General features: G+C 40.9%; 1 protein-coding gene across 1 annotated transcript in view; it reads right to left on the bottom strand.

Moving 5' to 3' along the window:
• Nucleotides 1-2518: 2518 nt before the first annotated feature.
• Nucleotides 2519-14640, bottom strand: part of LOC106747430 (dynein heavy chain 2, axonemal) — a 51463-nt gene continuing 39341 nt past the window's right edge. The window contains 20 exon segments of the mRNA XM_014624928.1: nucleotides 2519-2670; nucleotides 2798-2948; nucleotides 3412-3934; nucleotides 4520-4980; nucleotides 5194-5470; nucleotides 5752-5886; nucleotides 6099-6443; nucleotides 6822-7094; nucleotides 7559-7903; nucleotides 8127-8259; nucleotides 8337-8486; nucleotides 8830-8980; nucleotides 9168-9383; nucleotides 9986-10198; nucleotides 10748-10967; nucleotides 11250-11416; nucleotides 11497-11661; nucleotides 12142-12293; nucleotides 12510-12685; nucleotides 13793-13983. Of these exon segments, the coding sequence (XP_014480414.1) occupies nucleotides 2519-2670; nucleotides 2798-2948; nucleotides 3412-3934; nucleotides 4520-4980; nucleotides 5194-5470; nucleotides 5752-5886; nucleotides 6099-6443; nucleotides 6822-7094; nucleotides 7559-7903; nucleotides 8127-8259; nucleotides 8337-8486; nucleotides 8830-8980; nucleotides 9168-9383; nucleotides 9986-10198; nucleotides 10748-10967; nucleotides 11250-11416; nucleotides 11497-11661; nucleotides 12142-12293; nucleotides 12510-12685; nucleotides 13793-13983 (4596 nt within the window).

Here is a 14640-nt window from a genome sequence, read left to right as displayed (position 1 = left end):
ATTGCTCTTTCCCGCGTATATACTGCGATAAATTGGCGGATTTGACGGTGGTGTTATACATCGCTGCTTTTATCTCCGACGTACGACTTTACATAAATCACAATATCTGAAAGTACACTTTTCAGTTATGCTTTCTCTCGTATAGCGATACGCAATTGTTGTTATCTTTCATTCATCATTCTCCCCACTTATAATATAACGAATATACTTATAACTAATATGTTTAATTGTTTCTTTTTTATTTTGATACCTTTATCTTTAAGAAAAATGCGATAAATAAATTCACGAGTTCCGTGCAACCTTTCCGTTTATTATGTGTTCATGACACAAGTCCACAAAATTGGTGAGTTTATCTTTTCGTAACATTTGATCCAAAAATGATCAATATTCTATCATAAAATTAATACAGATTGACGAATAATGAGAGATTTATATAACTACATGTCAAGTATTGACGAATTATGAATAACAATAATACAACTTAATGCCATTTAATAGAATTTGATACATTCTAGTACTAATATATTCTAATTCACAGAAGATATACAAATTAATGTACGAAATTCGTCAATAAATAAATAGAAAGTTTAAAATTCTCTTTTTAAAATGCATTTTTCATATTTCATATAAAAATATTTCTCATACGAAAACTCAACTAAAAATTGAAGTTAAAAATTAAACGATTGCCACATATTTGTCATTTATTTTGATGTCCTCGCAAGAAACATGAAAAAATGTTATAATCATAATATATATACAAACTAGAAGGTTAAGACTGCAAAACACTTCAATTATTTATCGTCATTTTTGCCGGAATTACAAACCGTTAAATTTCGCCAATGTTTTATAATAGAGTAAAGATGTGTTTATATATGAGCTGCCGTTATGTTATAGCACTTGAAAATAAAAATATATCTGAATCTTTCAGTTGTACAATAGGATTCTTCATAAGCAGCAGTGGTGACTCGTAGCAGAGATTTTAGAATAATAGCGTGACCCGCCAAAAATTGATCAACATACCGCCTGGCGCCATTTAGCGGTGTAGTATGAAAATACCTTAGAGACTAATGGGCTATCTAGCTCCATCTAATAGTATTGCTAAAAAACTGTTAGTTTGTTGGTTTGTGTCTCGACTAAAAAAGGTTTGAATCTCGACTAAAGTGTCCTTAGACCCGTTACAATTTTTTGACTCTTTATTTTTATTAGTTCCAAAGTTTTAGCTACGAGCCGCCACTGTCTTCGATGAGAAATTAATTGATTAAAAAATAAATAAATAATTAATTTTATATATATATATATATATGTATAATAAATAAATAAATAATTAATTAATTATTTATTTTTTTTTTAATCAATTCAATCAATTCAATCAATGAATCAGTAATGAATAACTCGGCCAAAAAATGACACTGAAATCTCTAGGTAAGCAGATTAAAGAGAAATGTCTGCACTTTCAAACTTGTATATGATTTTTTTCATGCGATGCAACTTGCTAAATTTGATCAAACATTTCTTTTTATTTCGGGTCTTGATTTCTATTTGTATAGCATCGTAAGAAAGAAATAAACTTAATATTTGAGAAGATATATAAAGATTAAACATTAAATCAAGTTGTAAAATGTTTTATGTACCGTCTCAATATTATCATCTTTATGGAAATTACATTCTGTTAAATTTTACTTACTTATAATCTGGAGGAGTAATTCTTCCATTTTTTTTTGCGTAGTATATATAAAAAATATGTTATTAGTAAACAATTATTTTCTACCAATGATGCATTAAAGTTCTACAAATATCAAATTCCTGAGTGCTTCAGTTGGTAAACGAAATTTACCCGTCATGCTACGAGTCACCACCATTCTTACCGGCGAATCAAGGTAGTAACACCATTCAACGGTAGGTCAGAAAGATTTTCATTTTCCAAATACTACAGTTCGACAGCAGGTCAAAGGACATTTTTTTCAGAATATGTATTCATATATAACATATTGTTAAATATTAATCGCATGTTCTTGTTAAAGAATCAGTGAAAGATAATATATTTCTGTTTAATATATTATCAGTTCTCATATGTCTAATGTATTATTAATTTATAATTCTTCCTGCTCATCATGCAACTCGATCACGAGAGATGGTGCTCTATATTCATCTTGTACATATTTCATTGTTATTATTCATTTATGTTATAACGGAGTTTCACACATACACATGGAAGTCAGAGAACTCGTTTTGATTTTTTAATTTCGTGTATACGAGATTTTACAAATACTATTTCTGGTGTTACCTTATATGCATTCATTATTTCTGCAACGTAAATAAAGAATGCACAAAGAAATGGGAGGGTAAGCTACATTAAACAGTATCTCTTCGATGGCGTTACCTTACATCTATTAATTATTTCTGCAATGTAAATCAAGAATGCCTAAAGAAATGTGAAGACAAGCTATTCAAAACAGTATCTCCTCGATATTACGCATTGATATTATTGCTAAGAATGAACTGGGAGAATGGTAAAAGTTTACACGGCCAGACTCAGCAGAAGCGCGGTGCCTCGCTTCACCCAGAAGTCCGAACCCTGTGGACCGGCTTTAAGATCCACAGCGACTACGAATGAGGACTGCAATTGATCGCTTCTTTGAGGATAATAATAACAAGGACAATTGTAGATATCTGTAAAAGCCAAGTGAACGTTCATTGTGACCGAAATCTCGATTCTTCCGATATAATGACTTGAAACACACTTCATTCCAGAGAACATTCAAATTCAGTAAAGTGGCATTTGCAGAATTATCTATACCTTTGACTTTCTTTTTAATTTGCTCGACCGGCCGGAAATGGATCACCGGCATGTCGCAGATAAGTTGCATGGGTGCGGGCTCGACGAGTACGCTGTTCTCTTTGTCCCAGCAAGCACCCTCCAGAAAAATGGAGCGTATATATACGCCGTCCTGAAGCAGAGGGAGGCAATTTATAATTGTGCGCCGATGTCTCTACGTAGCTGATCGTTAAGGATATTGATATGATGTTATTATCAATCATTTTTCCTCATTTCTTGTTCGTGTCGGGAAAACGAGTTAGTTAAAGGAGCATAGGGCTATCACGAGCACAGTCTCTAGAAAATTTCTTCCGCACAATTAATAATCGACGCAATTTGTAACTTCGCTGAAACCAAAGTTGCTTATAGACGTAAGAAAAAAACACAATTATTATTTATAAAATTGTCGAAAGCTGAAACGATCCCAACGTGCGAACATTTCACGCGAGAGCGCAATGTTTCCGTATGTCAACGGAACGAGCGACGTTAGTTTGGCAAGGGGGATAAGTTTCTTACGGTGAAACGGTGTTCGATATTAGCGGTCGGAACCGAAGCAAGCAGCTCGGCGAGCAATTAGCCTAATCGCTCGTAGTTACCATGGGCGGCTCGATTATAGCCGACTCGTCCGTTGAGAAGACAGTAAACTCCCATGACAACGAATCGATAGATACGTTCCACAGTCTCGCCGAAGTTTGAAGTACCGCAGTAAGGAATCCAGTCGGAAATGTATACGCAGCTAACCAGAAGAGCAACGGCGGATGAGTGGTTTGAGCCCAATTGGCGAAGTGCTCGACTCGATTGATTAGATCCCTCGTCCAAGCGCCCAGCAGTTTCAAAGACGGATACGCGGTCAGCCATAGAGACGGCACTCTGCCCTCGTATATGCACACGAAGATTTCTTCGAGGTCCGGTGACATCAGCACCAGCCCCGTGATGCTACGCTGAAGTTCCTCGAGGCCGTCGCGGGTTTTTGTCAACAGCGCATTGTACCGCCCTATCTCTTGAAGAAGCACCACATCTAGAGGCGTCTTTTTCGGTCCTATCAGCCTCTCGGTCGCCTCGTAATCGATCGTTCGCGGCATCATAGCGAGAATATCGCTTGCGAGCTGCGTCACCTGTGAGACGTGGATTCGTCGGTTGAACCATACGTGTTGATTGCAAGATAGGAGGAATTAATGAAGACGCCATAATCGAAGGTAGTCAATAATGCGAGAGAGAGTGAATGAGTATATGTGTACGTGTATGTGTGAGAGAGAGGGAGAGAGAGAGAGAGAGAGACGTAAACAGACATACAAAGCATTATTTATTCTGCGCTCTGGGATAAAACTCCTCAAACGTCCTAATCATAAGTAATACATAATTCTTTACTTAGGTTTATATAATAATTCGTAACTATATAGACAAATGATATAAATAAAAAATACATAAATAAAAAATTCTTTAAATAAATAAATGCGGAAAATATACATAAATACATGGAGAACCGAATGACTTGGTTTAAAACGCAATATTTAGGCATATATAGAGAGAGAGAAAGAAGGAAAGAGAGAGAAAGTGAGTGAGTGAGTGAGACTTCTCACGATTGCATTAAATTCAATAAGACAAGGACAGAGAGAAGAAGAGAAAGAATGAAAGAAAATCTCTTTCACAGTTTTATCTTTTCATACTTTGTTATTTCACTCGATTTATCGAACGGCAGAAGTGCTTGAAATTTCACAAAAAATATATTAAATTTCATAATTTAATTTGCTCACCTTATCCTCTTTGTTCTCGTCCTTCTCGACGCTGACCGTTTGTACCTGAAGACTCATCAAAGTTTCGAACATACCCCTAGCTTCCATTATCAGACAAGTGATGTCCGCGTTTGGATGCTGACCAAACGCTTCCGGTTTGTCCACGTTCGGCAGAATTGCGATAAAGTCACGGTAGAACTCTAAGGAACCGTCGCGAGGCACGTAATAGGTGGGCAGTGATGACAAACGATAATGGGGAGTAGTCAGGACCTCTTCCGTGAAATATTGCTGGACATATGTCATCAACAACCGACGATCCCAGTCGTCGGTCACGTGACCACCGTAGCAAACACCTGCTATGAGATATTTCATGGATTCCCATGGTGTGACTGGATATTCATCCAGGTAAACTTGCAGCAGATTCTCGGAAACCTGAAACATATATCCTATCATCGCGCCGACATTCGTGCTCTTCTTCATCATCGGACAATCGCTTTGACAAAGCTAAATTTATACGTTTACGAGTAACGTTAGCTCGTGAGGGCGATCGTCTCATGTAAAATAAATCGTGAATTGGCAAAAAAAAAAACAGAAACGCTTCTCTTGCAACGTATGCCGCGCGCGATTTTTGTTTGCCGGAGATACCTCGAAATCAGAGTCGTTAAAGCTGTAGACAACGTTCCAACCCAGCTGTTGGAACTTCTTCCGTTCTAGGAGAATAGAATGGAAGAAGATCAGCGTGAACAGCAGCTTTTTATATTTCGACTTTTCTTGGCACATGTCGAATCGCGTTTCGGTGATTAAGCTGTAAAGGCGCTTCATGTTGGCTTTTAATCCTTTCGGTGGCTCGGTAGTCATCTTTATCCCGGCTTGGAGGATCGATATGGGGAACTGAGGAGTCGGACTCGAACTAAGCCACAGTCTACGAAAAAATTGAACGCTTATTTTTGAGATATTAAAAGCCATCCCGGTATATTCAATCCTATTCATAAACATTTTTAAAAATTTGGATCCTTTGTAACTTATATTTCCTCCTAACTGATTTGATCAATCTTGTTATTCTGATAAATTGAAAATATCTCGGAATTTCTGATAGTATCTAGGTCGTCGTGTCGTCTCGACGTGTGTCGAGTGTGAAATATAAAGTGTTGTGAATAATACAAGAGAGATAGCGCATATGTATTTCGTGTTTCTCTAGGATACCTAAATTTCGGGTGTAAAGTTTGTCTGGAACCAAGCGTCTCCACGATCTTATCCAGCTCGGGCATCCAACTGAGCGAGAGGTGGCAATTCGCGAGAAATACCCAGGTTCCTTCTTTGGCGCCGACTTCTATCATACTGCGCGAGGAGTGTAAAATTACATGAGAGAATCGATAGGAATAATCTGATGATAATTATTATTTAGCATTGGAACTGTGACGTTTGAATTCTCCTCGCGACAGAATCGACGAGAGTGAAAAACGAGATGTTGTCGCTCTTGATTTTTACACACACGTTTTCAGACTCGAGATAGTTATACCATTTGATTGTATGAGCTCTCTGCAATTAACCTTGTGGCGATGGGCGCTTGCCCTTGACCCAGTGACAATGTCACGAACTGACTGGTCATGTCCTCACTATCGGCTAATTGCGTAAGCGCGCTAGTGGGATCCACGCCCGGGGAAAGCACGAATATCAATGGTGTCTGCGCGACGGAATCATCCAGCGCTGCTTTTAGGTCAAGTACAGGAGGTTCTACGAATTTTTGACTGAGATTGCGCGCGATGTAGCTTGTGATGCAGAAAGATATTCTGTCAGGTCGACAGCTGCGAATGAATAACATTTTCTGGAACTCGGTGCACCCTTCCTCCCATTCGCCGACTAGCGATATAGCTTCCGGCTCTGTGCTGATGTACCTGAATGTTACGGTGACTGATAAGAAGGTAGGCGGGGTGTTACCGTCGCATAGAAACGTATTGGCCTAAAATTTTTCTGACAGACGATATGTCCTGAATGTATTTAAACATTCAAATATAAACGATCGCGAATATCGGACTTTTCTTCCCGATATGATGATTTCATCGTTATTAATATTCAATGAATAATTATGAAATAACGATAAAATTACACGAAGTTCGATTTAAATCTGTATTTGAAAGGTATATCGTTTCCTTACTGTAGCGCAATTACAAGCAGGCTCAATTAAACACAAGGTCAAACTAGAAGAAACATCGCGGGGAAGATCTGTTAAAAGATGCCGAAGTGTCGAAATAACGACATGACGTAGTACGTACCAATTGTACCAATCTCGCGGGAACTGCTCGAAAGAAGAAACGACTCCGTGAAATCCGGGTAGCTTGTCGAGTTCCGTGACGTTGTCCCAAGTTTCATCCGGCAGCCACGGCACGGGTTTGTCCGGCTGATTTTCCCGGTCCAGCACGATTCCGCCGCGGAGCAGAAACGCGTATTCTCCTGGGATGATCTTACCCTGCGCATCCAATATCTTCACACACATGTGGAAAGAGAAGAGTAGCTTGTGCTGCTCGAACAGACCCCGGCACGTGTTCCTATCCGCAAAAATAAAATCCGTCGGATCAATTTCCCTTTAGGACTATACATTTTTCTTCTATATCTCTCCGAGTATCCGCAAGGTAGAGAGATTATAACGGCGTTTCCATCTCCGTTCAGTTTATTCTCAGGCTCAACGTTCTTTGGGAAACATCGTTTTGCGAACATCGTCGAGAAATTACACGTGGAGAGAAGAATTCCCGCATCGAAAAAATCGCTAACACAAATATAATCTGTCCTCAGGCGAATGGGAAGAAGGGACAAGTTATATTTGTGTTAGCAGTTTTTCTGGCTAAATCAACAGCGCATAAAAGTCGCTCGATAAAATAAAATGATGTATTCGTGTGACTCTTAATTGCGAAGTCCGTCGACGTGGATTGACGAAAGAAAAAAATGGTGACAAGAACAAATTTTAGTAAGCTCTAATAAATTCTCAGTTGTTTGATGTTTCTTAAAATCGCACCTGTACACCGTGTACGTATGATAATCGTTCAAGCTGTCGATTCTGTCGTGTAACTTTAGTCTTTTGGGGCTCTTGTCGATGGACAGCATAAACAGCGCGTTGTAAGCGTCAAGGGAGAACTGATACATGGGATCGATAGCGCTCATGTCATTCAGGACGAAGAAAAGGATCGAGGCGCGCCTCGAGCATGGTCGGTATTCCTCTCTCGCTAGATCTATCTCCCTTTCCGTCTGTTCGGTAACGACCAGAGATTCTTGGATAGAGATAGATGTGGCTTTTGATGTTTGCAGAGTATTCAGCAAGTCCGGATCGTCCAGGAAAGCTCCTCCTGCCACGCTGAGCAAGCTAACGAAGGTAGAAGCGTACTCTTCTCAATTTTACGTATTTTACAATTACGTTAGCTAATTGTCGACAAACGACGTTCGAGATTAATAACTGCACATTTGATGATTGCATACACGGAACGAAACGGATTGGTGTGCTTGAAAGTACGAAATTTTAATTTGAAGTTATAAGTCGAAATTTTAATTTGAAGTTATAAGTCGAAATTATAATTCGTGGATCTTACTAAAGTATCTTGTCCTCCAGTTCCTTGAGTTTTCGTTTGTCGGACGCGATCGTAAGGACAAGATTATCCTTTTGTTCTTCGAGCTGCGGCTTCTCTTTCCTGACCACGATACCTAGGAGTTGCGCTTCAAGTCCTGCATTCGGGACCGAGTTATGTTCTCTAATCTTGTTCTATCTTTCTCTCTCGAGCGTTGGTAAGACAATTAGTTACCTTCCTCCTTAATGGCAAAGTTGCATAATGTCGTTTTAGTACATATCTCCGGAGCGTAGTGGGGGTTCGAAAGTTTCGTGGTCATAAACAGCCGGAATTGGTCATTGTAAGTGATCAACTTGTCGTTAAATTTCATCATTATCTGGTCGCCTGCGGCACGTGTCGCCGTCGGAGAGACGTAGATTCATAAAAATTGTAAATGAGATTAAGCGAAGCGCAATGTTTCGCGAGCAAGTATTCTTTTCGTTTCGTAATTATTTGATCACTTTAAAGCGAAACAATATTAACGATTGTCGTGCGAAATATAACGTTTGTCAACATTATTAATATTTTACTACTTGTATTAATACTAAAGAAGTCGGTGCTTCTTTTTTTATCATTTGTTACTTTTAATAATGCTTAAAATGAACAATATTGAGGAAATCTGCGATTTTCACGCGAATGTAATACAGTCGCGGGGATGTAACTGTACGAAATGCACGTTAAGTTTTACCTGCTTTAACGAAAGCTTTTTGCAGAATCGGATTTAAGACCGGATCAAGAGTTTCCCCGATATTTTCGAGCAGTACTGGTTTTCCGTACTGAATTGCTTGTTCCAGAACCCTTATAAAGTCCGCTCGGCCAAAGTCGATTACCTTCAGCGACTGCGATTTTAATCGTTGTGTTAAAACGACAAAGTAAACTCTCCGATTTTACCGATTAAAACCTCTTTGTCTCGCATTAGTCGGCGTAATTTCCATTTGAATCCAATATCGCGACGAGGTCGCCACGAGGAAATTAGTTTCTTCGATAAACATTATCACTGCGGATACTAATATACCGAACAATTACGTTTTTCGCCTCCATATTTTTGATCCACTTCACCGCCTGACTTTGCGGATCGATTACGAGGGGCCAACGCGATGCTCGCGTCACTATGATGCCATTCTCTGTACTAAACCCATCGGACGGTAATCCTTGAATGTTCCATTCCCTGATTGTTGGCGGATCAACCAGGAACTCCTTCACATCTAAGTTTGGCGACATCGGTATCTCTCTAGCCAGCACCTTTACCGTTCGACGAAATTGTACGTACACATCAATTGTTCTCGCCGTATAAATACTTATAATAAACAATTTTTAGAGAAATCAATTGCCTTTATATCTCAGAACAAAAGTACGAAAGTGCAACCAAAGTCAGTTCTCCGTTTCGTCGTAACTACGCAGTAAAAACATCTTGTACTTGTGCTAAGATCGGTCTTTGTTACAAATTTGGTGTTAAATTTTTAACATATCCGCATATGTTAATCTAGCATATTGTGTTTATGTTACCTCAATATTTTATGTTAAGTTCAACATGTATAAATGTTAAAGTAACATATTTAACTTCAATGTCGATTAACATATTATGGGTATTAATTTTGTTAATTTTTTACATAATATTTTGTTACTTTTCAGCATAATCACCTTGTATTGAATTACACAAAAATTTGTGTGAACCGTTTGGGTCATGCGAGGTGTGTTAAATTTAACGCAACATTTTTTACCGTGTAATTGCTCTCGTTGCAGACGTGATGGGAATGTAACAGTTCATTAGGTTGCGAACGCGATGCGGCATTCGCAGATCGATGATAGGAAATTGTGATAAACAGTCTCGCAAGCGAACTCACCTCCTTCGACCACATACTCATTAGCTCCTGCCTATAATTAGGCACAAACGGGCCCAGGTACGACACGAACCCGGTGGATATCAAGCAGTCACCCGGCAACTGATCGAAGGACTCGGTTAACGACGCCACTGTGTTCTGCCATCGGATTCGTTCTTCGGCGAGACCGTCCACCAGCATTCCCGCACGCTCCAGCTTGAGCTTCAACAGCTCAGCCTTCACGAAAAAAAAGCCGCGCAAATCAGATAAGCGTTTCAGCAAATACACCAAGGCAAATAAGCAAGGCGTGCCACTTTGATACGTCACCGAAGACAGGAGGAAGAAGGAGGAGACAGAGGAGGAGAGAAAATCAGGGCACACGTTCGTTCAAGTATTAAATCATATTTCTCCGAATCCTCGATCGATGTCGAAAGAGTTTGCGCGTGTTCGCGCGAATGTTCCCGTCACCGCGGTTGCGCCGAAGCAGCCGTTATTATCGCAAATATCGAGAATTGGGCGAGACCCGCGCACTGTTTCGTCGGCGGTAACTCTCCCTCGGATCGACTCGGGCGGAATACTACTGCGTAACTTTCGTTCCGCATCAGTACGAATGGCGGAATTCCCTTGAAGGGATACAGCCCGCTCATGGAAACCGAGCGAACGCGGGAGATGCCGTAGTTACTAAGACATAAGTTTATGTAAGTGCCATTGGCGGGCGCGCGGTCGAATTGGACCGGGCCGACTTCCTTTAGCCGGACCGTTTCCTTTCTCGGCTTCTCTCTATACGAGGCCATTTCCGGGGCTCCAAAGCGCAAGAAACACGAGTGTACTCGCCAGCCTAATCAAATCCTCCTTTTCTTTCATCTTCGCGTCGTACATCTGCTGTAATCTCTCCAGCTCCTCGTGTAAGTTCTTCAGCTGCTGCATCGCCTCCTCTAAGGCCGCTTCCTTCTGCCTCAGCGACTCCAAGGCGGCCTGCAGTTTTTCCCGTTTCGGTGCCACGATCCTGAGACGTGTCGCGAAATTATGACCGGCTTTTCATCCGCGAACGCGCGCCCGGAGAGACACGAGTCGGCCGGTGCGATCGATTAATTAAATAATTGCGATTGCCGCGCTTCAGAGTACAGAGAACTTGGAACTTGCAATTAAAAAGTGGAAGGAACTTTGAACCTCCGGAGACAATATATACGGAGAAAAGCTTTTTAATAAAATGTGTAAAACAGCGAATATATTTCAATCGTAGATTTATACCGCTTTTTTCGAGGCTCGTTCTAATTGGATGAGTCACCTGTACAGCTTGCCGTAGTTTTCCATGGCTATCACCCACATGCAAAGTGACTTAGCTGCAACAGACACCAGGCCGACCTTTGCCGGATCGAATTCGGGATCGGACGTGTACTTGGCTATTGTTCGCAGAACTCGGTCCGATATATGATCTTTGTCGAAGTCTCGCAGCTAGAAATCAAATCAGGGTGAGTTAGTTCGTGGGACGCGCAGAATGGACTTGTGCGCCAGTCGCAGCCATTGTCGCTCACCGTATTAATGAAGTTTATGTCGCCAAGTTGGCGTTTCGCTTCCGCCCATGTCGGTTCCGAGTTCTTCAGGATCATCACGGCTTCCATTACCATCTCAACCTTCGACGGCGGATGGGCGAAGGATTTTATTTCAGCCAAGTCCTTTTTGTTCAAAGTCTCCAGCGCCTAAAATCGTTCGCTTACGTATCGTCCACTATACTTTTACTTCTTACGCACGCTTCTTTTTCTCGTTAGCAGTCTTCAAAAGAAAAAAAAAAGAAAAATAGATTTTAAGACCGTTAAGACCGTTACATCCGGTGCGACGCCCGGAAGTATCCTTCGTTCTATTTCCTCGCTCTCGTCCGACTCGGATTTTTCAACACGGAATTTCGCCGGCAACGGAAATTTCGAGCGCGCGAGCGAAATCCTTTTATTTTTAATCGCTTGTAATCCCAAGCTATGTTGTTATTTCGATATTTCATATTTATCGCGCAAACTGTTTTTTTAATAGCGGTAGAGATCGTCAAACTCTAAATTACATATAACGGTGAAATTTCGATAAAAATGCACAAAGCCAGAAGAATTAAAGCGAACAGCGCGCTCGGCAAATTTTAACGTCGCTTGAAAGCGGGCGACGTCCATAAGAAGCGATTGCATAATCATGACCTTGATAGCCTCGTTCAATGCGGGTTCGACGGTCGCCAGGTCAGCTCGCGCGAGCTCCTCGAGCGCCTTGCATTCCTTCTGCTCTTCGGCGATACGATGCGACTTGAAGGTGATCACCTTCTGCGCTTCATCAGCGTCGCTGCGTTGACTTGCTGCGCATTGTAAGCACAGAGAGCGCAGTGAATGCAATGTGTGTGTGTGTATTCGTGGGCACGAGCGGTGCTCTCACAATCGAATACCGTGTGATTAATTATTACGCGCGCAACAAGGGAGTTAGAACCGGCGCGAGCTTTAAAGCAATAAGTCCTTATAGATTAATCTGATAAATGCCGCCGATAATACATCACTGTCGCGTGCGCGCCGTGTACCTATCGTTACGAGGAATTCTTCGCACTCTCGCGTAGATTTATGAACTTGCTGCTGAGTGACTTCGAGCTCCGCCGCCATTTCTTTTACTTTCACCCGGGTGTCGTCGATCTTCAAGAGACCGCCGCGAAGTTTGTTCGCTTGATCTGCTAAATCTTGCCTCTTCTCCGCCAACATCCTGCGTGATTCGAATGGCGATACATGGAGGGGGCGCGACTCGATTGCGGATTAATCGAGAGAATCGCGGCGAGAACGCGCTACGCGAATCGTCACACGTGTAAAGGCCTATCTGTGTAACTCGCAACACGCAAAACACAGTTCGGCAAACGGCAGCAGAAAAGTGACAGCTATCCTTTGCTTTTCTCTGATTTGCCAACGCAACGTTGCTGTAACGCAGCAAGTTGGAGTTGATTGCACTTGTTTAAGGAGATTCTAGCGTTTGACCAAATATAAGATTAATATGCATGTATATGCAATATGTATGTATTTTAATATATATATGATATAAAATTTAATCAAAATAACAATGCGTAACGGTAATTTCAGTCATCTTTACCGTATCGCTTCCGAGATATTTAATTATAAATTTATACGCGTACAAACATAGAAAAACCTCATAAAACGCCTCATATTTCTATAATTTGACATATTTGTGTGTAAGATGGAAGTTTGAAAAACTATTATAATATTAAGAACTAATATATATAATAGGCAAATTTCCGAATTATTGGCCATTTCGTTTTAAAAATATGATGAAAAGTTTATAAATTTTAGTAATATCCAAAATATATATACGTATAACCATATATTTAAACACTTAAATACTTATTTTGTTATCTGAGCATTTCTATTAGATCAACCGATGCATAAATATAGCGTTAATAAGAAAAATAAAAAATAATGATATTTTCATATTTGTAACATTGCATATATATATTTATCTCAAATTTTGTTTCAAATTAACATTTATTATTTGGTTAGTAAAATAAATGCATAAGTAAGAAATTTTGCTTGATAAATGGGAAATTTATGAGAGGCTTGGTGCACCACTGGAATACGGCCATTAATGCTTGAACCTTCTTAATTCGCACGCATATCCGATTTATGAATGCATGCCTCTTACTGCGGTGGAACGTCATTTTGCATTCGTGTCTATGAACTGTGTTTTATGTGTTGCGATCTATGTAAACGGGTCTTAATTATCTCATACGGACTTAAATTGAATCGAAGCGTTTCTCTCTCTCTCTCTCTCTCGATGGCCGGAGCGTACGCGTTCGATTCTTACTCTTTATAGCCAAGCACCAGTTCGATAAAATTCACGGGAGTCACGTAATTGTAACGCTTCATTTCAGCAGCCATTCTACGAGAGAACCTGGACACTGTGTCGTGGATCAAAGAGAATGATGCTGCAATTCCATCGCGCATTCGGTCCTGCAGCGTCGGCAATGGAATAGCCGTCGCGGATTGCCGCGGTTCCTGCAGGAAAGCGCATTCTCGTAACGTCCGTTCGTTACGGTTGCAGTGTAAATTTTTTAACCGGCTGTACGCGCCCCCCCTTGCTTTGCGCATCGGGCGTAATGAAACGGTCCCGCACAAAGCGTATTTATCGCTTATGTCGAAATTAACAGCGATTCCTCGCGGACGGTAATGGCATTAAGAATTACGCGCGCGTTACGAGATTTAAAGCCATATGAAATAATAAAAAGTAATTCAAAAGTATCGCGCGAGCAAAGACAAGTGTATATTCGCGAATTTGAGGAGAACTCATCAGACAGTAGTACCGTGCGTTCAGGTGAAAACTCTTTTGATCGAATTTCTTGACAATGATAAAATAAATAAATAAACGTTCGTGATCGATGCCGAAGTATACTTGGCCGGGCTTCAGCGACTTCGCATACACGCTTAGCCGACGAACGCGCGAAACGAGGGAGCTTAGGCAAGGAGATTAGGCTCGCGAAACAAATTATGAATATCGAATGCATCCTCGCGGAAATCGTGCGGCCGATCCCGACTTCGGCGGGCGGAGGGAAGAAATGCGGCAGACGGCCGTATCATCGGCGGAGTGAGGCAAACCGTAGATGGGAAAATAATCGGATTCTCCGAAATGGTCGGCAAGAAGGAGGTGGCGGGCGG

This window comes from Dinoponera quadriceps, unplaced genomic scaffold (genome assembly GCF_001313825.1).
Source record: "Dinoponera quadriceps isolate SergipeBrazil2010 unplaced genomic scaffold, ASM131382v1 scaffold1750, whole genome shotgun sequence".
In the NCBI taxonomy this organism is placed as follows: domain Eukaryota; kingdom Metazoa; phylum Arthropoda; class Insecta; order Hymenoptera; family Formicidae; genus Dinoponera; species Dinoponera quadriceps.
The sequence above is the reverse complement of the archived record's forward strand: the minus strand, read 5'-3'. Positions and strand labels throughout refer to the sequence as shown.